This window comes from Labrus bergylta, chromosome 8 (assembly GCF_963930695.1).
Source record: "Labrus bergylta chromosome 8, fLabBer1.1, whole genome shotgun sequence".
In the NCBI taxonomy this organism is placed as follows: Eukaryota; Metazoa; Chordata; class Actinopteri; order Labriformes; family Labridae; genus Labrus; species Labrus bergylta.
The window spans coordinates 26810323-26838285 of record NC_089202.1 but is presented as its reverse complement, the minus strand read 5'-3'; the positions used below and the strand labels follow the sequence as shown (position 1 = coordinate 26838285).

At 41.1% G+C, this 27963-nt stretch overlaps 9 protein-coding genes across 9 annotated transcripts; 4 read left to right on the top strand and 5 right to left on the bottom strand.

The window, feature by feature from the left end:
* Positions 1–65: 65 nt before the first annotated feature.
* On the bottom strand, positions 66–15058 carry LOC110000830 (histone H2AX-like). Its single transcript, XM_020656192.3, has 3 exons — positions 14667–15058; positions 12053–12071; positions 66–605 (listed from the first exon to the last, which is right to left on the bottom strand). The coding sequence occupies exons 1-3, from the start codon at positions 15044–15046 to the stop codon at positions 219–221; spliced, it is 786 nt and encodes a 261-aa protein (XP_020511848.2). The 5' UTR covers positions 15047–15058; the 3' UTR covers positions 66–218.
* LOC110000836 (histone H2B-like) lies at positions 992–3535 on the top strand. The gene has a single exon (XM_065958041.1). The coding sequence runs from the start codon at positions 3098–3100 to the stop codon at positions 3464–3466; it is 369 nt and encodes a 122-aa protein (XP_065814113.1). The 5' UTR covers positions 992–3097; the 3' UTR covers positions 3467–3535.
* Positions 3978–4841, bottom strand: LOC110000838 (histone H4). Its single transcript, XM_020656201.3, has one exon. The coding sequence runs from the start codon at positions 4444–4446 to the stop codon at positions 4135–4137; it is 312 nt and encodes a 103-aa protein (XP_020511857.1). The 5' UTR covers positions 4447–4841; the 3' UTR covers positions 3978–4134.
* A 359-nt stretch (positions 15059–15417) lies between the features above and the next one.
* LOC110005800 (histone H3) lies at positions 15418–16054 on the top strand. The gene has a single exon (XM_065958097.1). It carries the CDS (start codon positions 15425–15427, stop codon positions 15833–15835), a length of 411 nt encoding a protein of 136 aa, XP_065814169.1. The 5' UTR covers positions 15418–15424; the 3' UTR covers positions 15836–16054.
* Positions 16055–18719: 2665 nt separating this feature from the next.
* Positions 18720–19088, top strand: LOC110005802 (histone H2B-like). The gene has a single exon (XM_020661085.3). It carries the CDS (start codon positions 18720–18722, stop codon positions 19086–19088), a length of 369 nt encoding a protein of 122 aa, XP_020516741.1.
* A 797-nt stretch (positions 19089–19885) lies between these two features.
* Positions 19886–20197, bottom strand: LOC114921511 (histone H4). Its single transcript, XM_029281688.2, has one exon. It carries the CDS (start codon positions 20195–20197, stop codon positions 19886–19888), a length of 312 nt encoding a protein of 103 aa, XP_029137521.1.
* A 4410-nt stretch (positions 20198–24607) lies between these two features.
* LOC110000820 (histone H3) lies at positions 24608–25092 on the bottom strand. The gene has a single exon (XM_029281685.2). It carries the CDS (start codon positions 25088–25090, stop codon positions 24680–24682), a length of 411 nt encoding a protein of 136 aa, XP_029137518.1. The 5' UTR covers positions 25091–25092; the 3' UTR covers positions 24608–24679.
* Positions 25093–25458: 366 nt separating this feature from the next.
* Positions 25459–26096, top strand: LOC136179889 (histone H2A). The gene has a single exon (XM_065958201.1). It carries the CDS (start codon positions 25459–25461, stop codon positions 25840–25842), a length of 384 nt encoding a protein of 127 aa, XP_065814273.1. The 3' UTR covers positions 25843–26096.
* Positions 26097–27161: 1065 nt separating this feature from the next.
* LOC110000822 (histone H1-like) lies at positions 27162–27861 on the bottom strand. Its single transcript, XM_020656185.3, has one exon. It carries the CDS (start codon positions 27835–27837, stop codon positions 27232–27234), a length of 606 nt encoding a protein of 201 aa, XP_020511841.2. The 5' UTR covers positions 27838–27861; the 3' UTR covers positions 27162–27231.
* Between the last annotated feature and the right edge of the window lie 102 nt (positions 27862–27963).

The following is a 27963-nucleotide window of genomic DNA, read 5'->3' as shown; positions in this document are numbered from 1 at the left end:
ACATGCTTAATTTTATATTGTGTAGTGTGTTCACTCTTTCATTGTAATGGTCACTGCTGTAACATTGTAAATATTCTCATTGCAAGATAAATCAAGGATCATGTTATTAATTGAGTATTAATTAAAATGGTTGCATGATCATGGAACGTCATAAACTCTTTCGTGGAAATGTGTTTGGCCCTTAAAAGGACCGTTGTGTTAATTTTGGGTTTGAGTCTTTACTTCTTAGCAGCCTTCTCGGTCTTCTTGGGCAGGAGAACAGCCTGGATGTTGGGCAGCACTCCTCCCTGAGCGATGGTGACTCCTCCGAGCAGCTTGTTGAGCTCCTCGTCGTTGCGGACAGCCAGCTGCAGGTGACGGGGGATGATACGGGTCTTCTTGTTGTCACGGGCAGCGTTCCCGGCCAACTCCAGGATCTCAGCGGTCAGGTACTCGAGCACAGCCGCCAGGTAGACGGGGGCTCCGGCACCAACACGCTGGGCATAGTTTCCTTTACGCAGCAGCCTGTGGACACGACCGACTGGGAACTGGAGCCCGGCACGGGAGGAGCGAGTCTTTGCCTTTGCTCTGGCTTTTCCGGCACCTTTTCCACGTCCAGACATTTTCTTAGCTTGATCTTTCCGAGAACAGGAAAATCGAATAACCTCCTGTGCCTGTTCCTCTGGTATATATTTCTAGCTAGAGGACCTAAGGGAAGACAGATGTACCACACTCTTCTTTCGCGTCACTTCAAAGAAGTAGCGCCCTCTATTGAACAGCAGCATGTCTCCTGTAAAACTCAACAACACTGGTCTGCAATCATTATCACCACCTTTATCAAAATCGATTACACTCATACCCCCCCTCTTCTACTGGTTTTACCATGTCACTGTTTCGAATCAACTGTTATTCCAGATATTAAAGTCATAATGAATTAGATTTATTCACACATCACACAGCACTATTTTTAGATCTCATCCCTTAAATGTGGAGTTTCAGCTTCTCCGCTCTTGCTGTCGATTTGTTATACTCCTAAAGGTAGAACAAAACATTACAGGAAGTCTTTTAAACCTGCAGCTATAGCACTGCTGAACAAAACGAACAAGAGATGTTTTTTTACCTTTGACCACTTTAACCATGACAGGATTTTTCAGCTTCTTAACAGGTGTCTGTTTGAGGACTTCTCCATGGCCAGATGCAATCAATGTTGTTTGTTTGAATGTTTCCTTTGAATTGTTTTTATGTAATGTGATGTATTTATCTCTGTAAACGCTGAATCCCTGTCTGCACATCAAATTTACCATTCGGTACAAATAAAGAAACCTTGAGTATCATGATCTGTTATTATCTAAATAATGTTTGGTTAATGTCATGCATGGCCATTTATTCATCATTATCATTTGTTTTACCTAAATCCTCGGAAACACATTGAGGGAGAACCCTCATTTGCAATGGACGGTGCCGAGGTACAAGATACAGAAAAAACACAAGAGAACAGCAAGAAAAAAACAGGAAGTAGGTCTACATGCATTTAAAGGTTAAGAAAATACAATGAAAATATAGTGAAAATAATAAGTAAGACAATTCAAATGTTAAAAGCAAAAACAGCTTAAATCAATCAAATCAGAAATTTCAACTTGGAATTGTTTCAGTGTTATTTATGTATTGATCTTAAAATGCCTTTGTAGCGTGTATTGTGGCTACCTCATTAAAACAAAGCATATTGAAATATATGGAGTCAGTTTATTTAAAAGGGTTCTTAAACATTACATTTTATTGACATACATTCTGGATGTTCATTGTTTTAGGCACCCAATCCAATCAGTTATCAGTGCAAAACTTCAAAAGATTTTGATTAAGTTGATTATATGATTTTTAGTCTAGAAGGAATAGTGTAAAATTCAATTGCGTGTTCCTCAGGAAGCACCTGAGGGTAAATATGTTTTTATACTACAGAACAGCACTAAAGAAGCTGTTTAGGAAAACTGGAGAGTTTTACAGGAAAATGTTCAAGAATGTTCAAGAAGAAATCTAATCCTCCAATTGCTTTAAATACGTGTGTTGAAATTAAATTCCATTAAGTATTAGTCAAGTGTCTTTTTTTATCCATTTTGATTTTAAATCAAGCACATTTTGTGTTTCTTATATTTTTTTAAATTGTATATTATATATTGTAATTGCTTCCATATTTTATTTTATTTAAGTTATTACTATTTTTGCTTTATTTCCTTTGTTAACTGTTTTTTGCACCAATACACATTCCTGGCATGTGTAAATGTTCTTGGCAATAAAAACCTACTCTGATTCTGAAATGTGAGCTGCAGTGTATGAAAATCTCAAACATTGAACCCACCAGCACTTAGTTATCATTACATTCATTCTAATGAGTTGAGATGTATTTTTCCAGATTAAATCAGAAACATTATAAATTCTTGTAGATATATCTTTAGATGAATCTACAGGGATGAAATGGCAAAACAAAAAAAGGTTTTCAGTCATTCTTGAGGTTTGGTCTTTTCAACAATATGAACACCAAGGTATTTGTTCTGATATTTCACAGGAATTTCTGGACTTTATCTAAAATTTGGAAAGGTTAGGATTAAAACCTGAGGCTGCTCTAAAAGTTTACCTGCAGTATCAATTTGTGATCTGTCATGTAATGAAAGTCGTATCATCTGCGAGCTGACTCTGAGATAATCCTTTCTGCTGTCGAGATACCTTTCAAACCAAAATTTGGGTGGGAAGTTAAAATAAGTATGGAGAGCTAGGGCAACTCTGAAGGATCTCCCTTTCAATTCTAAACCTTTGAGCAGTTCTGTGGGACAACTTCATTGAACTATTTCCAAAAGCATATGAAGTACATATCACAGAAACTTGACTTCATTAATTTGAGCGTAAGAAAGAATACGGCGATGGTGAACGATTTCTAAAATATATTGTACCATGTAGCCGTTTCGGACAATGCCTGCTCCCGCCATGTGGCGCTTAGTCTGGAGAGCACAGATTTCAGCCAATCTTATGTGAGGCAACAGCACATCTTTATTTACATCAAGGCCAAATATAGAGCGCGGCCCGACTGATACCGAGTACGTGTTAGTGAAATTACCACACAGCAAACATGCCGGATGTTGTGAAAGCGCCCAAGAAGGGCTCAAAGAAAGCCGTCTCTAAGGCCACCAAGACCGGAAAGAAGAGGAGAAAGTCCAGGAAGGAGAGCTATGCCATCTACGTCTACAAGGTCCTGAAGCAGGTCCACCCCGACACCGGTATCTCCTCCAAGGCTATGGGCATCATGAACTCGTTCGTGAGCGACATCTTTGAGCGCATCGCCGGGGAGTCCTCCCGTCTGGCTCACTACAACAAGCGCTCCACCATCACCTCCAGGGAGATCCAGACCGCTGTCCGCCTGCTGCTGCCCGGTGAGCTGGCTAAACACGCCGTGTCTGAGGGCACCAAGGCTGTGACCAAGTACACCAGCTCCAAGTAAACCCGCTGATAAACAGCAACACAACGGTCCTTTTCAGGACCACTTAAAAGTTATTTAAAGAGTTACTCTTCGTTTGTCATGTGAATAAATGTTACTACCAGTGATTTTCAGGTGCCGGTCGTTGCTCAATGGAGGTAACTGGTCTGTTCTAGCTGAACAGAACACACTGCGTCTCTTTCAATCGACTATCTAAAGCAATAAAATGGGACTCTGAATGCTCCATCCTGAACCGTTTTATGCGTACGTCGAATGCGAATAAGTAAATCTAGTAAGATTTCAAATCTGATCCACATTTGACACATCGAGAGGAACTAGCTCCTCAAGTAAATACAATAAAGCCCAATAAGTTTCAGTACCAGCACCATAATGTGTGAAGGTCGGACACACTCGCGTTCTCACTCTATTTTTTCCATACAGTAAGTCTAACACCCCGCGAATTTACAGAATAACAAACAGTACATAACAAGTGAACCTGCCTGCTTTAACAGTTTTAAATATTTTGTACTTTGGAGGAGGTTTATTTAAGACAGTCGATACTCAATCTGTCGCATCACTTGCGACTCTCATGATTTCCATCATGTCTTACAAGTAAGGAACAACTCTTCGTATCAAGTGTGTGGCTCTTAAAAGAGCCTTTGGGTTTCAGTGTGAGTGGGTCAGGATTAGGTTTAACCTCCGAAGCCGTACAGAGTGCGTCCCTGTCTCTTCAGAGCGTAAACCACATCCATGGCGGTGACGGTCTTCCTCTTGGCATGCTCGGTGTAGGTGACGGCATCACGGATAACGTTCTCCAGGAAGACCTTCAACACACCACGAGTCTCCTCGTAGATGAGACCAGAGATACGTTTGACTCCACCACGACGAGCCAGACGGCGGATAGCGGGCTTGGTGATTCCCTGGATGTTATCACGGAGGACTTTACGGTGACGCTTAGCGCCTCCTTTACCGAGTCCTTTACCTCCCTTTCCTCTTCCAGACATGTTAGCAGATCAGTTGTTGAGAGCTGAATACTGGTGCGTCAGAATTCACGATTATTTAAATCCTGTCTGAGAACCTTATAGAAGTCAGAAGTCTGCTCTGCTTTCTCTTCTTCTTCGATCATGTCTTTTAAAGACAAAATCCTATGAATCATTAGCGCCCCCCTCTGATCAGCAGCATGAATTAGGGACAGCGTGACTCCTGCTAGACTGACTGGGGTCCACATTGACCAGAACACATTCAACATCTTGGCGTGAAATCATTCACGCAGAGATGAAAGAAGATAATTGTTTTTATTCTGTTTTTAAATGAACGACACAACAAGCTGCAGCAGAGATCATTTCAGCACCTCGGAGAGCGAAGGTCATCAAAAACATCCAGGAGAGGAGGACAGGAAGCTCTAACAGCACACCTTTAAAAAATCATGACTGAATGTTGAAATAAAGAAAAAAAGTGTTTTTACAAATGAATAAAAGGAGAGACATATTATTTTTGACACAAAATGAACACAAATTTTACAAACAATAAATATGCTCAGAGAGCAGGGGTAAGGTATACACTGATAAAAAGATCAAAAACGTTCATTCATGGCAAGTATTATATCTATGCAGATTATCTAAAAATAAAATACTAATAATAATTAGTATCATAATCAACACAATAAATATGTATGACATATTGATTCAATTGCTCTTTTTTCATGCAATCAACTTGAAATCATCACAAGTTACAATGAGAATATATTTGTATGAGATAATATGTGACAACTTTAAGATATGTTTCCAGAATACAAATACTTGAACATAGTTGTTATTTATGAAAATATATGGCATCTCTTTATTTGGGTTCATATGACTGTGACCTGAGGGACATTGTAAAAGTAGCTGCCACATATTTTCTGAAGGATGATGGTTACAGAGTAAAAAAGGATCGCTTCAATGGTCATTTAATAACTGATATTTATCTAAACTCGGTATGTGTTTTTATACACCTAATGTTCAGACTGGAACATTTACATAGTTCATGCCTGAACTTTAAACTTGCATCTGAGGTGAGTGATATTTTTGAATAGACGAGTCAAGGTCAAAGTCTTTCAGTGTCCACTATTATCATTTTTTTATGCTTTTCTAAATTCTGGTTTCCTTTCTGGTTGTAAAGACAGCCATCTAAAAAAAAGTCTTAAGTCCATGTTAACAAAATAATCAATAACAATTCTATTCAGATTTACCATAGAATTAGAATCAGAATACTTCTTGTACTTCTTGTTCTATTGACAAGGACATTTAGATATACAAGGAATTTGTCTTGGTGTATTGGTGCAAAAACAGTTAACAAAGGAAATAAATAAAATAGTAACAACTTAAATTAAATTAAATATAAGAAGTAGTTACAAAATATATATAATCTTTGCATACCAGCAGCACCCTGACACCACAGCTTGGATTTTTAACTACCTCATGGGCCGACCGCAGTACGTCAGAGTGGACAGCTGTGTCTCTGAGGTGGTGATGGGTAACACTGGAGTACGACTGTTGGTTGACGGCCTGCCAGAACAACCCCCCCCCCTCTCCCCACCGGATTGTTGATGGACGGTTTGCCTCCCCCCACCCCCTTGCTCCCTATCTCTCTTCCTGCATCTTATCTCATCTCTCCTCCTATCCCTTTCCAAGCCCGGTGCAGTCTAGGCCTGTGAAGGCTGTTTCGTCATGAGCCGGGGATCCGGCCAAAGATTTCTGCCTTTTAATAAGGCAGTTTTTTCTTACCAATGTAACTTTTGCTGCTTTGCTAAAGTGCTCATGATGGATAGGCCGGGGCTTTATAATATAGCAATAAGTAAGGTCTTTTACCTGCTTTTTGTAACATAACAATGAGTAAGGTCTTTTTACCTGCTCTTTTGTAATGTTAACAGACAAAGAGTAAGGTATTTTACCTGCTTTTTGTAAAGTGTCTTGAGATAACACTTGTTATGAGTTGACGCTATACAAATAAAATTGAATTGAATTGAATTGAGTACCTCAAGGAACAGTTCTGGTGCATTTCCTCTTCACTCTCTTCACGTCAGACTTCAGGTTGAACTCTAGTTCCTGCCACCTCCAAAAGTTTTCCGACGACTCCTCCATTGTTGGGCGCATCACTGATGACTACGACGAGGAGTACAGAGGACTGATAGAGAGCTTCGTCACATGGTGCAACAACAACCACCTGAAGCTCAACATCAGCAAGACCAAGGAGGTGCTAGTGGACTATCGGAGGAAGAGGAGGTCCCCTGCCCCAGTCATCATGCAGGGGGAGGAGGTGGAGAGGGTGGACTCATACAAGTACCTTGGGGTCCACATAAACAATAAACTGGACTGGTCTCACAAGACTGACGCCCTCTTCAGGAAAGGACAGAGCACGCTGTTCTTCTTGAGGAGACTCAGATCGTTCACTGTCTGCAACAGACTCCTCTAGACCTTCTACCAGTCTGTGGTGGCCAGCACACTCTTCTTTGCTGTGGTGTGCTGGTGGGGTGGCATCAAGACTGCTGAAGCAAGGAGGCTAAACAAGCTGGTAAAGAAGGCCTGCTCTGTTGTAGGACTGGAACTAGACAGCTTGGAGGCTGTGGCTGCTAGGAGGACAAAGGACAAAATCATTGGACAACTCCTGTCACCCTCTCCATGACGAGCTGTGGCAGATGAGCAGTTCTTTTAGCCATCGCCTCATCCCCCCCAGGTGCAAAACTGAGCGTTTCAGGCGCTGCTTTCTTCCCACAGCCATCAGACTGTACAACAGCAGTGGGACATACAGTCTGTGTTAATGTGTTAACATGAACATCACCCCAATCATGCCAGAGCACTTTATTAATATTAATATTATTTACGGTTGATATGCTGTATATTACATTATTATCATTAGAAGCTTGACAGACTGGTGACTGGAGGTGCAGCTGTTGGTGTACGGGGATAAAGAACACAGCCTTGAGGGGAGTGAGTCCTGAAGGTCCTGCTGTCCAAGACATGCTTCCCCAGTTTCACCTGGTGTCTTCTGTTAGACAGGAAGTCTGTGATCCACCTGCAGGTGGAGTCAGGCACGTTCAGCTGGGAGAGCTTGTCCTGTAGCAGGGCCGGGGTTACTGTGTTAAAGGAATATTATTACATGTTGCTCAAGTAATGCAGTGACCAATTTTTTTTAAGAAATAGCAAAAAAATATAATTACAATTACCATACCTTGCATCCAATTGCTGAAGAGCTGTCTCTTCAGGACCACTGCTGTCTAACTCCTTAACTCCGGCAACAGAGAAGTCATCTCTGTGAAAATCACAAAAGTACAGAATGTTGTCGGCATCTGTTTATAGGAAATAATATATATTTTTTATTCTATAAAGGATGCAAAAATTGACTCTTTCTGCATTAGATGAAGTGGTTTCATTTGATGAGAGGTGTTTGGATTGACCACAAATGCCTGCACAGTGATAAAAACAGTTGAGAAGATCCTTAGGTTGACCCTATCATCTCTGCAGGAAATCCTGGTAGTGTCAACAGGGGAGCTTGTAACATGATCAATGACTACACCCAACACAGGTTTTTCAAACTTCTGTACCTCCTGCTGAGGGCACAAGTGAGAACAACCACTGTAAGGTGATGTTGGGAGTCTTTGATAATGTAATAGGCTCTTGCGTGAAATGCTGGACCTTCTAAGGGACAGGTTTTATCCTCTGGCCATTCAGAGAACTAATCAATTGCCTTTGCCCCCACCACCCTTCACTTCACGCTTCACGAAAAACTTCACGAAAAACTCACACACAGCACACTCAACCCACTATCTGTATATGCATTTAGTACAGCTATCACTGGTAATGCATATTGTATGGGCAATTATAGCATTTTATTATCTGCCAAGGAACAACGTAATGCATGTCAAACAAACGGGAAGTTAAGATGCATGTCAGAGAGAACAGTAATATAACCCATGTTCACATCAGCCTCAAATTACACTCACCGGAGTGTATATATATGTAAATATGCTCCATCTGCTTCATCAATGGCGTATAAATGCGTATCAACGGGATAAGTTACTTCTGATGGTCTCACTACATAGTGTTACGCACCTGCGCAGCACTGAGAGAATTGTAGTCCACACCCACCCACGGTCCACCCTAGATATATAACCGGCTGAGACCTTGTGTTCTGTTCCCTCTTTTCTTCAGCGCTCGAGCAGGCACTGTTGTGAGTTAGGAATTAACAAAGTTGCACAAGCATAAGAGGAAGATGTCGACAATTCATGTTTGCTCCGATTGTCGCACTGGGTATATTATGCCTACTGACCACCATACCCTCTGTGAGTCCTGCCTCGCGCTGGAACACGCCAGCCTGGCTCTCACTTCACGGGCAACGTGCAGCTTCTGCTCGCGCCTTCCCTGTGCTGAGCACATATTTTCCCGTGAAAACACTGTGGGAAGATTTGAAGTCTGGCTAGCAAGCCAGCCTTTCTGTTAAACATCTTATCTGATCATATTTACCGTTTGGTAGCCATAGTAAAAATTGTTGAAAATGCATGCCAGCTGAAGGTAACTTAATAATGCTTTCTGGTTCATTATTGTCTCAGGCAACATTAAAGTGACAGCTGGTCAACAAATAAGGTAGGCCAGAGAGAATATAAACTTAATGAAAGCAGCAGGAGCAAAACATCAGGTTCATATATTGATGATGTTATATATGTTATGATAGAAGATATGTGAAAATATTGTCATACTTCATGACTGTATAATGATGCTCTCTCAGACTCTGGCCCTGACTGCCCTTCCCATCAGCCCTTAGTAGAACTTGGTAAGCCCAGTTCTGCAAATTCAGCCCATTTTTAAAAAGGGACTCAAGGTTGGGAGCATGGGTTTTTCCATGTTTCACTGGTTTTATCAAAAAGTAAGAACAGAACATAGATATAGACAAGCAATTATGTTTTTTCTGAATGCCCTGCCACTCCACAGAGCCTGCTCAAGCACTGAAGAAAAGAGGGAACAGAGCACATGCTTTCAGCCATTTATATACCTGAGGATAGACTGTGGGAGGGGCCCACCTCCAGGGTGGGCATGGACTACAACTCTTATAGTGCTGTCTATCTTATTGAGAAGGCGTGATTGACCCTGTTGCTAAGCATGACATTTTTTTTCAGAAGCTCTAATTGTTAAATCCAAAAAAATTGAGAAAAACAGTAAATCATACAATTTAGTCAGACATTGTGTAATTATAAACACAATGAAATAAGCACCTGTGTGATCATTTGTAAGATGTACTTCATTTGTAAGATGTACTTCAAAAGTATAAAGCCCACGAAATATTTGAAATCACATTTTCACTTGTGCAGCAGCTTTTTCACATGCTGAAGCTACATCAGCAGGTAAAGAGCCTTGATTAGTGATTGGATGCACCTGTGGAGGAAACCACATGTAGAGAAACTCAACATACATGTCTCACTTTGCATTGAGAAAAGTCATAGATGGATTGAAATGTCTGCACAAATCATTTTAGTCTGTTCAGCCCAACTATCAGTCAAAAATAATATTCATTATGCAGTGTTTTTAGAACATTTCCCCCTCTTCTCCTCAGTGTGAGAAACTCTTCATCCTGTTAAAAGTTCTCCTCACTGCTTCCTAACAGTTTTAAACCTTAGGATCTCTCTTTAAGGGCTAAGATGCTTTGTAAATATATTTACAAGGACCTAGTCTTAACTTGGAGGGGAATTTCTTGGAAAATGTCCTGATTCTAAGAATTTTGTTAGAATTTTGTCATTAGGAGTAACTCTTAGTATTTAGGAGACTTTGTAAATCTGGCCCCTGGCCTCTAATCAGCCTACTAATCTGTGTCACCTGCGAGTGACCCATCAGTCTGAGTTTGTTCATTTGCTAGAAGCCACTGAGGTTCAGGTTCATGCTTGACGACATGATGTCCGCTCCCCAGTTCAATACACCGGGGACGTACAGCGCCCGGAGAGAGAGCAGGTGAGAGCTCGTTCAGAGCAACAGCTACCGGACTGTGCACAGAAGCTGAGCCTAACGCACCCCGCCCTAGCGATTGATGTAAGCTGCTGTCGCTCTGTTGTCTGTGCGGATCAGCACATGCTGATTGACAATAATTCCTGTTTTCCTGAAGAGAAAAGGGGAGAGAACTGTCCCCTGCGGGGCCCCTGTACTGCAGACCACCATATCAGACTCACAGTCCTGAAGCCTCACGTACTGTGGTCTATTGGTGAGGTAGTCCGTTGTCCATGCAGCTAGGTGACAGTCTACTCCCGCCCTCTCTACCTTCCCCCTGAGCAGTGCAGGCTGGATGGTGTTGAAGGCACTGGAGAAGTCAAATAACATGAACCTCACAGTGCTGCCGGTGTTCTCCAGGTGAGTCCAGGATCTCTGCAGCAGGTAGATAACGGAGTCATCCACCCTGATGTCCAGCTGGTAGGCGAACTGCAGAGGATCCAGATTTGAAGTCACCAGGGGGCGGAGGTTGTTGAGGATGATCCTCTACATGGTCTTCATCAGGTGAGAGGTGAGGGCCACAGTTCTCAAGTGGTTAGGCTCCCTGGGGTGAGATGTCTTTGGGACTGGCACCACACAGGAAGTCTTCCACAGAGTCGGTACCCTCTCCAGTCTCAGGGTCAGGTTGAAGATGTGCAGAAGAACCTCACAGAGCTGATCTGCACAGTCCTTCCGGAGTCTGGAGCTGATGCCGTCGGGACCTGTGGCCTTCCTCGCCTTGATCTTCCTCAGCTGACTTGATCTTGTGATCAGCTGTTCTGGAGAGGCCGTCGGTGGAGGAGGAAGAAACACAACATTTTTTTGGTGGGTACAGTGTTCTCAACACAGAAGTTTATTTAGTCTGTTATACAGTGTGGGGAAAGCCCTAAATAAAGAACAGGAACTTGCCATTATCAACATGGTGATTGCTGAGGATGAAATAAAGCCTTTAGTACAACAATTCTGTCTCTTTCTTCTTTTTCTCAAACCATATCTTCTATAAAACAATTCTGAGATTGGTCATTCCTTTTTTGTATTGAATTCCTGCAGCAAAAGAAACAAAATACATGCGTTTACTAAACCCAACAAAACAGAAATGTAGAGAGGCTTCAAGAAGGAAACTGCAGAGCAAAACACAATCCATGATCAATACAATATACTTTTTATAAGGGCAGACCTGACACACATAAAGTAATGCAGTTTATGTTATTCAATCTGATGTTAGTGTTTTTATGACATTGTGCTATGATTGACTAAATGTTCCTGTTGGAAGTGTTGTGTGTTTTGGTGGACACGGTGTTTTGTGTTTGTGTATTATTGTATTTTAAAAATTTGTGTTATGTTCAACTTTAAGTTGTGGATACTTTGCTTTATTGTTTTTGATATATGAATATGTAGAAACATATAAATTTAGAGGTGTCAATAATAAACTAAATAAACATAAACACAGTTATAATCATATGAAATGTGTTTAAATATGAAGATATAAAGGATAGATGATCCACGGTGAATTATCCTGCAGTGAATAAGTGATGATGGTCCAGATATCACGATGAATCCAAACTACAGAAACTATCTACATGTCATCAACAGCTTCTAACTGAAGGAGACAAAATAAAACACTTCTTATCTTAACCAGGCTGTTCTGGAGAATCTGGACAATTTTACTGACAATCATATGAATGGTTCAATTAATTTTGTTTCCTAAAAATTTCATTTTATTCTAAATAAAAATAAATAATAAATGTGAACAGACAATTAACCTCTTTAGACTACGTGGTCAATTTAAAATCCATGAATCCAAATTAAATAATTTTCAGGTACGCTTAACAGTATTCATCATCACTAAATGTAAAATGATTTTGAACCTTAAATCTAATTAACAATAAGAAAGCTATAAATACTGTAAACCTGATTCCATATGTATTTGAAGAGGGTAAATGTTAATGCTGTCTAATTTGTATTTTGTTTATTAAACAGCTCGTGCTGCAGCTCCTCGGAGTGATCAACAGTGGTCGCTATTTTGCTAAACACTAAAGGACCTCAGACCTCAGCGCCGGTCACGTGACTGAAAGCTCAGTGTGGCACTCAGCCAATCCTGTGTGAGCAACAGCACATTGTATGTTGCATCAACACCAAGTATAAATAGCTTTCTGACACTCACTTTGATATCTGTTTTTGAGTTCATCACTCAGCAAACATGCCTGCAACTGTGAGAGCGTCGAAGAAGGGCTCAAAGAAAGCCATCTCTAAGGCCACCAAGAAGACTACACCCATGAAAGCGGTGAAGAAGACTCCAGTGAAAAAAACTCCAGCGAAGAAAAAAGCAGCGAAGATGACTGCAGCTAAGAAGACTGCAGCCAAGAAGACCAAGAAGTAAATCTTCACACCAGCATTCAATGCATCAAAGGCTCTTTTAAGAGCCCCCACAACTTCCACTTAAGAGTCTGTCCTCAATTATACTATTTATAATCTTATTATCTATGTTTATAATCACCTCTGAATGTTGAATGTGGTCACATCTGTGTGTGCAACTAACATGACTAGGAAGTCCAAGGTAGTGAATCGGAATATAAACTAATCCTTATTTAAGGCTAGGCTACATCTTCATAACCAGAAAGGAAACCAGAATCTAGACAAGCAAAGAAAAAAATAATAATAATTAAGGACACAGACAGATTTACATACAAATAAGCTGTTAAAACACAAATGAGTTGAATGAGTGAAGAGAACGAACTGAACGGGAGCACACACACACACACACACACACACACACACACACACACACACACACACACACACACACACACACACACACACACACACACACACACACACACACACACACACCGTTAGTAGATGTTAAAACAGTCAGCTGAGTTAAATTAAGTTGGATATAAAAGCCGTTTGTAAACTGACAGCAGATATAAAAAGCACATATATTTTTGCGACACCTAAATGTTAAATAATATATTTTCTACTTCCTCAATTTTGGAGACATGAGAGGGAGAAGTAGAGACGGGCATTGAGAGACTCTTACGGTCTAGAGAGAGACACGAGACGGGAGAGAGGAGAGAGCAACTGAAGTTGAGAAATGAACGACTCTTTTCAGTCAGTGATTCAGTTCAGTTCGTTCACCCAGATGATTTGTTCGTTTTGAACGAATCGTTCATGACCGACACATCACTAGTTACATTAAAATGTAATTCCTATATGAAATATATAATGCACAGAGAGCATAGCATAGCTCTCCTACTTTCTCTCTATGTCATGAAGAATGCAGCTTTCCACTTCATCATCTTTAGTATTTGTCAACAGTTATCTGATATTTTCATTTACAATCTTACCACCCATGTTCATTCTTCTCCACTTTATTATATCAAATTACATTATTTAAGTAATAAATCTAACAAATCAACAGGACTGTAGTAAGTCAGAATATAATCCTTGTTTCAGGCTAAGCACAGAATGAATAAAACCTTAATCCTTTCCAAACAAATCACGTTTTAAAGGGTTGAAATATTTCATGAATGAACAAACCTCATATTAGAGTTTAAGAAATGTATGCATCCAAAAAATGTGTAGTGATAACGACTTTTAGCAAATACTGAGCATTTATCTTCAGACCTTATGTCCTCATGTCTCCATTTTTCTCACTATAACAAAGAAATGAGATGAGAAAAAAAATATTTTTTCAGGACAGGATGTGATGATTTTCAAAGACAACAAATGAAATGTAGAACTAGAGACAGTAATGGTACAGTTAAATTATGAAATGGTTCATAATAGAGACCCTGACAGTTAAGAGCCACCACAACTTCTATTAAGGAGTCTGCCACTGAACAAATCAGGACTTGATATTCACATTTAAGACATGCATCCTTAATGTGTAAGATAAAGGCTTTATTGAAGAACAAGTACTGTGAGAAATTAGCTTTAACACAACACTCATGTAAATGTAACCATGTTGTCTAATCCACAGTCGCCTACATCTGTTCATTGTATGAAGGTTTCTGTAGTTATATGTATAAAGTACAAGTATTAAACTGTCTGAATTATTAATAGATTTGGTGGCGGACCATTTATTAAAATTGAAAATTGTGTTTGTCGACTCGCATGGCCTTATGGAAAGTTTCTAATCTACTTCACTTATAATAAGAATTTGCTCTTTAGTTGTGATGTGGTGGCTCTTAAAAGAGCCTTTGTGTTTGTAGAAGTCAGTATTGGATCTCTACTTCTTGGCAGCCTTCTCGGTCTTCTTGGGCAGGAGAACAGCCTGGATGTTGGGCAGCACTCCTCCCTGAGCGATGGTGACTCCTCCGAGCAGCTTGTTGAGCTCCTCGTCGTTGCGGACAGCCAGCTGCAGGTGACGGGGGATGATACGGGTCTTCTTGTTGTCACGGGCAGCGTTCCCGGCCAACTCCAGGATCTCAGCGGTCAGGTACTCGAGCACAGCCGCCAGGTAGACGGGGGCTCCGGCACCAACACGCTGGGCATAGTTTCCTTTACGCAGCAGCCTGTGAACACGACCGACTGGGAACTGGAGCCCGGCACGGGAGGAGCGGGTCTTTGCCTTTGCTCTGGCTTTTCCGCCGGTTTTGCCTCTTCCTGACATGGTGTATGTTAATCTCTAGAGTCGAGCCTGAGAGAAATATAATTCTGTGCCGAGATGTCCCCCTCTTATATCTCCGCATAGCACGCGCGCGTTTTCCTCCTCCTCCAATCAGAAAAGAGGTTTCTGGTTTAGCAGAAGAGGCCGGCCCCGCTCGCAGTTTCACTCCGCGATTTGAAAAACGTTTCTCCAATGAGCAGCGGAGATTGAGGCGGGGGCTCGATTCCCCCCTGCGGGACTGAGCGCCAGACGAGGCTTTGTCACCAATCAGAGGCTAGAAGTCTGAACTGGCGTCAAACTTTCACATCCGCTCAACCTTTTTAAAAGCAGCTCGCCCCCTGACTGCAGCACATTTTCTCCTGTTTAGAGAAACTAGCAAGAATGGCAAGAACTAAGCAGACCGCTCGTAAGTCCACAGGAGGCAAAGCCCCCAGGAAGCAGCTGGCCACCAAGGCTGCCCGTAAGAGCGCCCCGGCCACCGGCGGCGTCAAGAAGCCCCATCGTTACAGGCCCGGTACCGTGGCTCTTAGAGAGATCCGTCGTTACCAGAAATCCACCGAGCTGCTCATCCGCAAGCTGCCCTTCCAGCGTCTGGTCCGTGAGATCGCTCAGGACTTCAAGACCGACCTGCGCTTCCAGAGCTCCGCTGTCATGGCTCTGCAGGAGGCCAGCGAGGCTTACCTGGTCGGTCTCTTCGAGGACACCAACCTCTGCGCCATCCACGCCAAGAGGGTCACCATCATGCCCAAAGACATCCAGCTGGCCAGAAGGATCCGCGGAGAGAGAGCTTAATCTGTCTACTGCTCCAAAACAACCACAACGGCTCTTTTAAGAGCCACCACTTTTCATTTTAAAGAGTTCTTCCTGTACTGTCTGTTTAATTTATGATGAATTCAACATTTTATTGTAATCCCATTTTGTCAACTGACACTGGCACAGTGCTGCAACCACAGATACATCGAGTACTTCACTGTCCATGTTAAATAAATTACAAATATGAAGCTGTACAGGATGATAACAAATAAACTTTAGTGAGTCTGACTGAACAAGTAGGCTATATGATAACTATTGTTTATTGATAACTGATCGTCACAGTTTATTCAATCTGTTCTCTCCACTCTAGTTAATAAACTGAAGACCATTCAATTTTATAAATACATATTTAGACACATCAAATTAGATGTGTCAATAACAAAGTAAATATACATAAACAGTTATAATCATATGAAATGTGTTTGACTCGAGGTGAATTGTCCTGCAGTGAATAAGTGATGATGGTCTAGTTATCATGATGAATCTAAACTACAGAAAGCTATGGTTCTTTGACTACAATAGCTTTCATGTTCTTTGGTCATATTTAAAAAATAATAATATTTACAATTTATTAAATACAATAAATAGAGAATAAAAGCTTTTATCTTCCCTCCAATATGTATTTTACTTACTTTTCAACTGTTTTGCCCTCGTCCCACACACAAACTATTTTAAATCATATGAATGTTGATATACCTGTATTAAGTAGTACTTAATACACTACAATTAAACAATCTTTTAGTATTTAATGTGAGACAATTGTAAATATTCATTTTTACTCAAAATATATACACTGCCTGTCCAAAAAAAAGTTGCTACCTGCATTTAAGTAAGCAAATAGGTAAGAGCCTCCCATTGGATAATAACTGCATGGGCGATTATCTTTCAGCTGGCAACAAGTTATTTAACCTCAACTGATGCAATGAGTAGCTTCTCATTTCTTAAACTACTATGTTGAAAGACCCATCCTGTGGTCGTGGAAAAGATGTTAAGTCTGTTTAAGAAGGGTCAAATCATTGGCATGCATCAAGCAGAGAAAACATCGAAGGAGATTGCAGAAACTACTAAAATTGGGTTGAGAACTGTCCAACGCGTTATTAAAAACTGGAAGGAAGATTTACCCAGAGTGATCAGAGTAACAAGAGAGGCAGATGAAGTGATGCACCCATCACGCCTAGTGCCTACTGTACCAGCCTGTGGGGGCAGTGCTGTGATCTGTGGGGGCAGTGCTATGATCTGGGGGGGCAGTGCTATGATCTGGGGGGGCAGTGCTATGATCTGGGGTTGCTGCAGTTGGTCAGGTCTAGGTTCAGCAACAATATGTGCCTGCTGACTACCTGACTATACTGAATGACCAGGTTATTCCATCAATGGATTTCTTCTTCCCTGACGGCACGGGCATATTCCAAGATGATTCATCAGGATTCATCGGGCTCAAATTGTGAAAGAGCGGTTCAGGGTGCATGAGACATCATTTTCACACATGGATTGGCCACCACAGAGTCCAGACCTTAACCCCAATGAGAATCTTTGGGATGTGGTGGAGAAGACTCTCCCATCATCAATGCAAGATCTTGGTGAAAAATTAATGCAACACTGGACGGAAATAAATCTTTGCTGAAGCTTATTGAAACAACGCCACAGCGAACGCGTGCAATAATCAAACCTAAAGGCGGTCTAACAAAATATTCGAGTGTGTGACTTTTTTGGGGGGGCCAGGCAGTGTATGTCACACAGTTTAACCGTCATTTCCACCACAGCGATGTATTTTTCCACCAAAACATCTGAAAGAGATATTGGTTAGGTTTGGTTGCTTGAGCAGATATTATTTTTATTGTACGTCATTTCCAAGCATGCTGTACCTCCATGGAAGTTGGTAGGAGGAAAGATTTTTTTTTTTTTTTAAAGATTTTTTGGGGGGCTTTTTGTGCCTTTAATGTAGAGATAGGACAGTGGGTATAGTTGGGAGTGGGGCATGTGAGAGAGGAGCCACAGGCTGGACTTGAACCTGGGCCGCCCGCTTGGAAGACTATAGCCTCCATACATGGGGCACGCGCACTAACCACTGTGCCTCTAGCGCCTCGTAGGAAATATTTTTAAAGTTAAATATAATATCTATAATTAAATCAAAGCTAAAATGTAAAGCTGGGTTGCATTTTTTAATGTGTTTACTGTTTTCAGATTAAGATTTTCTACATCAAAGTACATAAACTGTCAATTCCATCACTGCACATATTTTTCAAAACATTCTAGAAGTTCTAATTACACATTAAAAACTTCCTCACAATTTGTTAGCTCATACTCTACTAGATGTAATATTATTTATTTGAAAACAGTATTTACATAATCCAACATTAGGTTTCATATTTAGGTTAATGTGTGTTAAGCCATTTGACCCTTGTGACATTTAATTAATTGAATTAACAAATGTATAAAATTTTAAAAATGGTGTAAAATTGCAGAACTAGTTATGAAATATTCATATATTTATTTGGGGGTGTCAAATGTCATTTAGACAAAATGCTGTTTGTTTAGATGTGGTGGAAATGACATTAGTTGATTAAGGGTCAGATTATTTGTCAAAAATGACCAAATTCTGTTGTGATATCGATGGTCGTTTTTCAACAGATAAAATAAAAACCCATGCTGCAGCTCATCAGACGTTACTTTCCTAAACTCATTTTGGCCTCCAGGCTTCAGCTCCGGTCACGTGACTGAAAACTCGCGCTTTCACATCTCGCGCTCACCCTCGAGCGCACAAATCTCAGCCAATCCTGTGTGAGCAACAGCACTTCCTTATTTGCTTCAACACCAAATATATACAGCTTTCAGACACTCAGTTCGGTATCACCTCTCAGAAAACATGCCTGAACCCGTGAAAGCGCCCAAGAAGGGCTCAAAGAAAGCCGTCTCTAAGGCCACCAAGACCGGGAAGAAGAGGAGAAAGTCCAGGAAGGAAAGCTATGCCATCTACGTCTACAAAGTCCTGAAGCAGGTCCACCCCGACACCGGTATCTCCTCCAAGGCTATGGGCATCATGAACTCGTTCGTGAGCGACATCTTTGAGCGCATCGCCGGGGAGTCCTCCCGTCTGGCTCAATACAACAAGCGCTCCACCATCACCTCCAGGGAGATCCAGACCGCTGTCCGCCTGCTGCTGCCCGGTGAGCTGGCTAAACACGCCGTGTCTGAAGGCACCAAGGCTGTGACCAAATACACCAGCTCCAAGTAAACCCGTTGATCACCAGCAACAACAAAACGGTCCTTTTAAGGACCACACAACATTTCACCTGAGAGCTGAAATCCTGAATGTCCTATTATATACAAGAGTTGATCATACCTGCAGATCGGGGTCATTAATTTAGTATGGAGATGTTCATTTTGGTTGTAAGATGACTCTCCTATACCTCTTACTATTCATATTCATTTCTTACGTTAGAGCGGGAAGTCGTGAGAACAACGCCTTGAAAGCATTACAGCCTCTTGTTTGTTTATGTCTATTAAGTTAAAATAAAGCTTCATTCAAATTAGGACAATGATGGCTCAGGTCAAAATATGTCTCTTCAGTTCAAAGTCAAAGTGAGACGTTGTATTGAGGTAAGAGAGCCGGGTTTTGTATTGTTATATTGTCGCCTAATGAATTGTCATTTAATGAAATAAAACCATAGTCAGCTAAATCCCATAGATTGTTAAGCATCTTAGTTTGTTTTTCTCCTTTAAGGGGATGAGACATGATGCAGAGCACATTTGTTTGTTGACATTTTGATGTAGCAAATGTCTTCAACATACTTAATGCATGGTTACAAACACAGACTATAACTGGAACAGGGATTAAAACATGTCTCGTGTATTTTTGTTTTCTCACATTAAGCATTTGCAGCAGGCGTTTTAACTTGATTGGATAATCAGAAGCTAAACCAACGTCACAATTTAACATGTATCGTGTTAAGTATGGAACGACTCCTCAGATTGAGTGTGTGGCTCTTAAAAGAGCCTTTGGGTTTCAGTATGAGTGGGTCAGGATCAGGTTTAACCTCCGAAGCCGTACAGAGTGCGTCCCTGTCTCTTCAGAGCGTAAACCACATCCATGGCGGTGACGGTCTTCCTCTTGGCATGTTCGGTGTAGGTGACGGCATCACGGATAACGTTCTCCAGGAAGACCTTCAACACACCACGTGTCTCCTCGTAGATGAGACCAGAGATACGTTTGACTCCACCACGACGAGCCAGACGGCGGATAGCGGGCTTGGTGATTCCCTGGATGTTATCACGGAGAACTTTACGGTGACGCTTGGCGCCTCCTTTACCGAGTCCTTTACCTCCCTTTCCTCTTCCAGACATGTTTACAGTTCAGCTCTTGAGATCTGAATGAGTCTAAGCTAGCGTTCACATTTTTCTAAATCTAGTCTCTGAGAACCTCATTGAAGTCAGAGAGCTGCTTTCTTCTTCCTCGCTCAAGTATTTCAAACACAAAAGGGCATGAATCATTAGCGCCCCCCTCTGATCAGCAGCAGGATTCAGGGACAGCGTGACTCCTGTTAGACTGACTGAGCTCCACATTGACCAGGAGCTAAAGAAAACATCCAACATCTTGGAGTGAAATCATTCACACCGAGATGAAGAAAGATTATTACAGTTTGTATTCTGTTTCTAAACAAATGACACAACATGCTGCAGCAGAGATCATTTCAGCACCTCGGAGAGCGAAGGTCATCAAAAACATCCAGGAGAGGAGGACAGGAAGCTCTAACAGCACACCTTTAAAAAATCATGACTGAAAGTTGAAACAAAAAGAAAGTCTATAACAACCCAACACAAATATGTTATATTGTAATTTATTTCAATAGCACAAATTCAACAAGTAAACACACTGAGAGAACAGAACAAATCAATAAAACTGAAAAGAAATAAATAAATAACTTTATTTTATAAAACTAAATCCCATCTAAATCCATTATCGCATTTCTGTTTCTCATCTCTCTTTGGTATTGTCTGCAATAGTATTTTTTTTCTTGTTTGTTCTTACTTCTGCTTATAAATTGTATTCACCTGCACATTACCTGGCTCTGTTCCCGTCTTAACCTGTTCATAAGGAAGCTCCTCACTTCAAACTCTGTTTCTTTTTAGAAGAGTCTTTTATAATATTTAGCAAATTCTTCATCTACTTTGTCTCATTCTGTCACAAGTTCAGCTCACTTCCTTGTTTTCAATTCAGTAATTTATCCTGTCTTGCTTCTTTAGTCTATATGCTAGAAGTCATAATTCATGTTTTGCATAATTTCATTAATGTCTCCACTTCCTCTGTTCGGATCATTTCTTCATCTTTGTGTTTCTTTCTTTTTTATTTCATTTTAGAATTTTTTTTATTTTGTACAGTTTTATTCCAAACATTGTACATGTTGCTGTAATGTCCTCTGTTTGATTGTTTTAATCTTTATTTAAATGTTGTGTTGTGATATGAGAAACATTGCTTTAGCTCATTCCCAATAAAGTCATCGGATTTATATCCCCAGTGACATTTATCTCTAAGTTTTGTAGTTGTAGTTATTTAACTTATTTAATATAATGTCACGATGACATGATGTCATGAGTCCCCTTTGCCTATTTAAATATGTATAAATGTGACATGAACACAATAAGGGAGGATGTGATATGTAACATAAAATAAGAAAGTGTAGAAAATGTAAATTGAAAAAACTGTCAATGAGGCATTGAATGTACCTTCCTGCTTTCATAGTGTGTGCTGGTGATTTTAAAGTAAAGTTATTTTAGCTGAACGATGATTCTAGAAAAATACACACGACTCAGATGAGAAAGATTTTAAGTGTTAACGCTAGATGAAAAAAATATAAAGGCCAGATCAGAAAACTGTAGACAAAAACCTCAGGTGATCTGTAATTTCTCTGTATTCGTCATGACACTCTGGGAGACATTTGGAACAGTTGGACATGGTTCTCTTCTGAAGGGTCGCTCACAGTGACTTAAAAAAGAGACAAACTCTCCTACAGTCTCAATACATCAGAGAACATTTAAAACATTTAAAACCGCAAGCGGTGAAGAAGGGCCCTCGCACCCCGGTGCATGTTGGGGTGTGTCGCGACTGCGGGAGTGCAGCAGCAGCAGAACGTGGCTAAGCAGCAGGCCGTGCAGTTCGATTTGTGAAAAAATTGTAAAACTGGCATGTTGAAATAGGCAACGTAATGAAGATCACAGAAAATGTTTACGTAGAGCAGTTCAGGCTGGCACTGTTATGATACCTGTGAAATTTGGAGCAAATTGATCATTGTGTAGTACTTAGTCCTTGCAGTAGGAGGCGCTATGGTTAAAGTTGACTATTGTTATGTCTGTGTTCAGAGGCCAACCCTCATCATACCTGTGTAATTTGAGGCAGATCAGACAAAGTATATGAGAGTTACAGCCACTTCCTGTTTGATGGCGAATGATGCATCCGTATGGCGAGAGCGTTAGACGGAGATGTTTGAGCTTGAAAGTGTTGTATGGCCAGGTTGTTAGAATGGTCCACACCAATTTTGAGTGAGAAATGAGCTACCTTATAGCAATGGCTAATGCTAATTGAGAAGCAGTAACTTCCTGTTGTCAACAGGTGGCGCTGTGACTAATATGAGAATGAGAAATTTTAATGATTGAACACTGCATGGCAGAGACATAACCATTTACTGTTTTTGGCGTGATGCCAAAAACAACATCAAACTTTGACATCACGCCACGGCCACGCCTTATTTCGAAACCTCGTGATTTGAGCAAAACTTTTATTCTTCAACTTGTCTACTTTCATTTGACACCAAACTTGAACTGATCAGAAAAACGCTCTCGGGCGGATGCTTTCAAACAGATACCCTGTAAACAGTGAAAACTTGAGACGATGACTTCCAATGACTCTTTTGTAGGTCTCGGCCTGCTCTAACATATAAAAAAAAATCTTCATGTATGTAGGCAAAAAAAACCTATTCGTAAAATTCAAAAGGGGGTGCCGTCGAGCTAATTTGCAAACTTTGTTCATGAAAACAACAAAATATCAAGATTTTGGCCGGACCCGATGACTGAGCAAATTTTGTTGAGTTTTCGGGTACGTTCAGGCCCTCGAAATCACGTTTGAAGTGGAGGAAGAAAAAAAAAAAATAACCATTTGGGTTCCAATAGGGTCCTACGCACTTGTCAGTGCTTCGGGCCCTAAAAAACACTACAGAAAACAACCACACCCAGACAATTAACAGCAGAACAACTACCCAAAGGCACTCCACACCTCCACACAATAGAATCAAACATGGAGAGCAGAGCAAAGAGAATCACACTGTTCTTAATAGAGATGATAATTACCAGTTGGTCAGTCACAGTGAGGTGATTCAAGAAGTCCTGAGATGAAAATCCAGCTTCACTCTTCTCTAATCCAAAGTACTTCACAAGTATATTAAAATTCCCTTACAGTGTAAAGTTCAACAGGAAAAGTTAAAGTGATGCCCAGATGATGGAGGAGATAACCTGAAGACCTGAGGTCAACACACAACGTTTATATCCTGATAATTATCATTATCGTTTCATCTCCACGGCTTCATGTTGATATTTATAAAAGCAAACTGAAGACCTTTTTATTCTGGCTTTTTACTGAATATATATTAAATATAGTATCTAACTTTGAAGTAGTTTTGATTAAACATATATTTTTTATCTGAGTCTGTTTAGTTGATTTAAAGATCATCTTGTTCTTTTATCTTTTAGTGTTTTATTATCTTCTTGTGTGTTTCCTCAGTCCATCAATCACTTTTTATAACAAGACTTTTTTATCATGTGCATGGATTGTGTGTGTGTGTGTGTGTGTGTGTGTGTGTGTGTGTGTGTGTGTGTGTGTGTGTTTTATATAAAGACACACATATTTGATGAATATAGTTTTCATATGAGACTCTTTGATGTGTCTGTGGTGGTTCAGAGAACTGTGTCTTTAGAGGTCATTATTTGTTCCCATAGTGCTTCTTTAAAGATAATTAAACTAATGTGGTGGATCTTAACCTGCATTCATCATTGTTTATAATATCAGGTACAGTATCCTTTAATCTACAGGCTATAACTAAAGTTAGTATTTTATCATCAGTAAAATGATATGGATCTGTATGAGGAGCATCCTGTAGCATCTTAACCATCTTTATGAATCACTGTTATATTTATTCCAAGTGGTCGTCAGTGAACCCGTTTGTGATCCAAACTTCAGAAACGGGTAGAAGTAATGGTGTCAACTTCAATGTTTTTATGGGACTCAATTATTTATTGTAAAAAAAAAAAAAGGAAGTGGAAGTGAGGAAGTGATTCCTGAGTTCATAGTGTGTGCTGGTGATTTACTGAAGTTCTTTTAGCTGAACGATGATTCTAGAAATCTGAACATGTCAAGAAACATGAGAGAGATTAAATATTGACAATGTCTCTTTATGAGATAATACAAATTAAATATACATGTGTACTGTTTATCTAACTGACAAAACTCTTGTGATTAGTTTCAATAACTCCTCAAATTCAAATATAGTTAAGTGGAGAACAAATTTAATGTAACATACATGTAGTGTCTATTATATTAGTAACTTTGTAGTATGTCTGTGCTCTACGTCTATGGTTTCTATATACATGATCTATGACTACATTGTAATAGTATTGAGGCTGCAGTACTGTATGACAGAAATAGTTGAAAACATGGGAATAGAATGAAATAATAAACTGAGCATCTCTATACATTAAAGACAGTACAGGATCATCTCTTAAATAAAAAGTGGTGGCTCTTAAAAGAGCCGTTGTGGTTGTTTTGGAGCAGTAGACAGATTAAGCTCTCTCTCCGCGGATCCTTCTGGCCAGCTGGATGTCTTTGGGCATGATGGTGACCCTCTTGGCGTGGATGGCGCAGAGATTGGTGTCCTCGAAGAGACCGACCAGGTAAGCCTCGCTGGCCTCCTGCAGAGCCATGACAGCGGAGCTCTGGAAGCGCAGGTCGGTCTTGAAGTCCTGAGCGATCTCACGGACCAGACGCTGGAAGGGCAGCTTGCGGATGAGCAGCTCGGTGGATTTCTGGTAACGACGGATCTCTCTGAGAGCCACGGTACCGGGCCTGTAACGATGGGGCTTCTTGACGCCGCCGGTGGCCGGGGCGCTCTTACGGGCAGCCTTGGTGGCCAGCTGCTTCCTGGGGGCTTTGCCTCCTGTGGACTTACGAGCGGTCTGCTTGGTTCTTGCCATGGTTTAAGATTCTCTAATAAGAAAGAGAGAAAAAATGTGTCAGAGACCGGAGACGAGCTGCTTTTAAACCGAGTGCGCGGATACCGACGGGTGACGCTGCTTCAGACCTCTAGCCTCTGATTGGTGACAAAGCCGCGTCTGGAGCTCAGTCCCGCCGGGGGGAGCGAGCCCCTTCCTCGATCAGCGCTGCTCATTGGAGAAAAGTTGTGGAGCTAAGCTAGGATGGTCCGCCCTCCGCTGCTAAGCCCGAAGCCTCTTTTCTGGTTGGAGGGGCAGAAAAACGCGCGCGCTACGCGGACATAAAGAGGAGGAATTGTCCAAATAGGTTTCATTTCTCTCAGTCTCGACTCTAGAGATTAATCTACACCATGTCAGGAAGAGGCAAAACCGGCGGAAAAGCCAGAGCAAAGGCAAAGACTCGCTCCTCTCGTGCCGGGCTCCAGTTCCCAGTCGGTCGTGTCCACAGGCTGCTGCGTAAAGGAAACTATGCCCAGCGTGTTGGTGCCGGAGCCCCCGTCTACCTGGCGGCTGTGCTCGAGTACCTGACCGCTGAGATCCTGGAGTTGGCCGGTAACGCTGCCCGTGACAACAAGAAGACCCGTATCATCCCCCGTCACCTGCAGCTGGCTGTCCGCAACGACGAGGAGCTCAACAAGCTGCTCGGAGGAGTCACCATCGCTCAGGGAGGAGTGTTGCCCAACATCCAGGCTGTTCTCCTGCCCAAGAAGACCGAGAAGGCTGCCAAGAAGTAGAAACTCAATACTGACTTCTACAAACACAAAGGCTCTTTTAAGAGCCACCACATCACAACGAAAGAGCAAATACATTTCCTAAAATAATTCAGTTTCCTCGTTTGAGATGTCTTTGAGCTGCTTTTAGTTGAACAAAGGCTTCAGTGTTTTTTTCATCACATCCTCTGTGTTTACGTTTAACACACTGTCCAGATAATGTATTTCTAATGAGATGATAATCATATCATTAGAATAATATCACAAACCATGAAACAGTTCTGGAAGCAGAGTTTAAAAAAACTTTGCTTAAAAGCACATTCAACTAACAGAGGGTCATTAAACCAAGATTAATTATTCTGTGAGGATGTTTCATTCTGAGTTCAACGCTGGCTGAAATTTATTTATATTTTAATGTTCATATCAAGAGTCAAAGCAGGTCTGGTAAGAGGAAACTGGAAACCACAACAACGGATCAATAATTAACAATTAAATAAGAAAACAATGCAAATAATTAATTAAAAGTATCTCTCCTGTTTCCTTTAAACTTTCCATCCATGTAAAATTAACTTTTGCAGAGTGTCCTTAACTCCTCGTTCAGTAAGATGATGAATATTGAAAACTCTTCATATGTTTCATTATTTTTATTGATGATTAATTTGATGATTAATAACCCTTATTGATGAGTCATCTTTCAGTGCCTGAACACTTTAAATGAAGGTCACAATATTCACAATTAACTTGAAGCTAATTAGCATGCTATTAAGTAGCATACTGGCTGCTTATAGGTCATAATTAAGCTCTTATTAGTACCTTACTCTACAGGACCATAATGTAAGAGTTTGTCCTCATCAGGACTCTGACCTGGAAGAAGGCCCTCTTTACAAAGAGCTTTGTTCCCTCACCTATTGAAGCTCTAAATAAGCTTCCACACTGACCGGCCTATTTCATCGTCTGTGTTTCTTCCTGGAGGAAGATTCAGTGTTGATCACCCTCCATGTGTATTTATTGTCTTTATATATCTAAGTTGTATTTTTCCATTCTGTTTCTATAGATCTAGATTAAGAAGAATGTTGAAGGTCCATTTGATCAAATAAGCTGAGCTGAGATTCTTCTTGACTGTACTGTATGTATTCATCTTACTACACTCATTGAGGTGTTTATACACAAAAACCTACATTAATGAATAATTATAAAAGTAGAACTATCCTGTGTTTTGAACATAATACTCTGACAAGTAATGATAGAATCTTAGTGAGAAGTGTAAACAATAAAAGCTGATGTCAACATTCAGAGGTGATTATAAACATAGATAATATGATTATAAATAGTATAATTGAGGACAGACTCTTTAGCAGAAGTTGTGGGGGCTCTTAAAAGAGCCTTTGATGCATTGAATGCTGGTGTGAAGATTTACTTCTTGGCCTTCTTGGCTGCAGTCTTCTTTGCTGCTGTTTTCTTTGTTGGAGTTTTCTTCACTGGAGTCTTCTTGACCACTTTCTTGGGAGCAGCCTTCTTGGGACTCTTTGCAGCAGGCTTTTTGGTTGCCTTCTTGACCGGGGTTTTCTTAGCTGCTACCTTCTTCGGGGACTTCTTGACTGCTACTTTCTTGACTGGAGTCTTCTTGGGTGTAGCTTTCTTTGCTGCGGGCTTCTTTGCCTTGGCTGGAGCTTTCTTTGCGACCTTCTTCGCTGCTGGTTTGGCGGCTTTGGGCTCTTTCTTTGCGAGCTTGAAAGATCCGGAGGCACCACTGCCTTTAGTCTGTGCCAAAGTTCCGTTTGTTACCAGCTTAACCACGGCGGCGTTGATGCGTTTGTTAACCTTGACCACATCCACACCTTTAGCGGCCAGTGCCTTCTTGACGGCCGATAAGGACACACCTTTGCGCTCTTTGGACTCAGCCACAGCGCTGATGATGAGCGTCGGGAGGGGGGGTCCATCAGACTTGGGCTTGGGAGCCGCTTTCTTCTTCGGGGCTTTCACCACCGGGGCTGCTACTGCTGGTGCTTCTTCTGCCATGTTGATCTCTCACTGGACGTGTGGAGAAGACCGACAGGAGGCGGGACTTATAGGGAACATGAGAACCGTGAAGAGTCAAGCCACACAGACGCTCTTCCTCCTGTCTGAAATGTGGCGACACTTTGT

Bases quoted from the DNA above. Each gene is read 5' to 3' on its own strand.
- LOC110000830 (XM_020656192.3), bottom strand. From the start codon at position 15,046: ATGTCAGGAAGAGGCAAAACCGGCGGAAAAGCCAGAGCAAAGGCAAAG.
- LOC110005800 (XM_065958097.1), top strand. From the start codon at position 15,425: ATGGCAAGAACTAAGCAGACCGCTCGTAAGTCCACAGGAGGCAAAGCC.
- LOC110000836 (XM_065958041.1), top strand. From the start codon at position 3,098: ATGCCGGATGTTGTGAAAGCGCCCAAGAAGGGCTCAAAGAAAGCCGTC.
- LOC110000822 (XM_020656185.3), bottom strand. From the start codon at position 27,837: ATGGCAGAAGAAGCACCAGCAGTAGCAGCCCCGGTGGTGAAAGCCCCG.
- LOC110000838 (XM_020656201.3), bottom strand. From the start codon at position 4,446: ATGTCTGGAAGAGGAAAGGGAGGTAAAGGACTCGGTAAAGGAGGCGCT.
- LOC110005802 (XM_020661085.3), top strand. From the start codon at position 18,720: ATGCCTGAACCCGTGAAAGCGCCCAAGAAGGGCTCAAAGAAAGCCGTC.
- LOC114921511 (XM_029281688.2), bottom strand. From the start codon at position 20,197: ATGTCTGGAAGAGGAAAGGGAGGTAAAGGACTCGGTAAAGGAGGCGCC.
- LOC136179889 (XM_065958201.1), top strand. From the start codon at position 25,459: ATGTCAGGAAGAGGCAAAACCGGCGGAAAAGCCAGAGCAAAGGCAAAG.
- LOC110000820 (XM_029281685.2), bottom strand. From the start codon at position 25,090: ATGGCAAGAACCAAGCAGACCGCTCGTAAGTCCACAGGAGGCAAAGCC.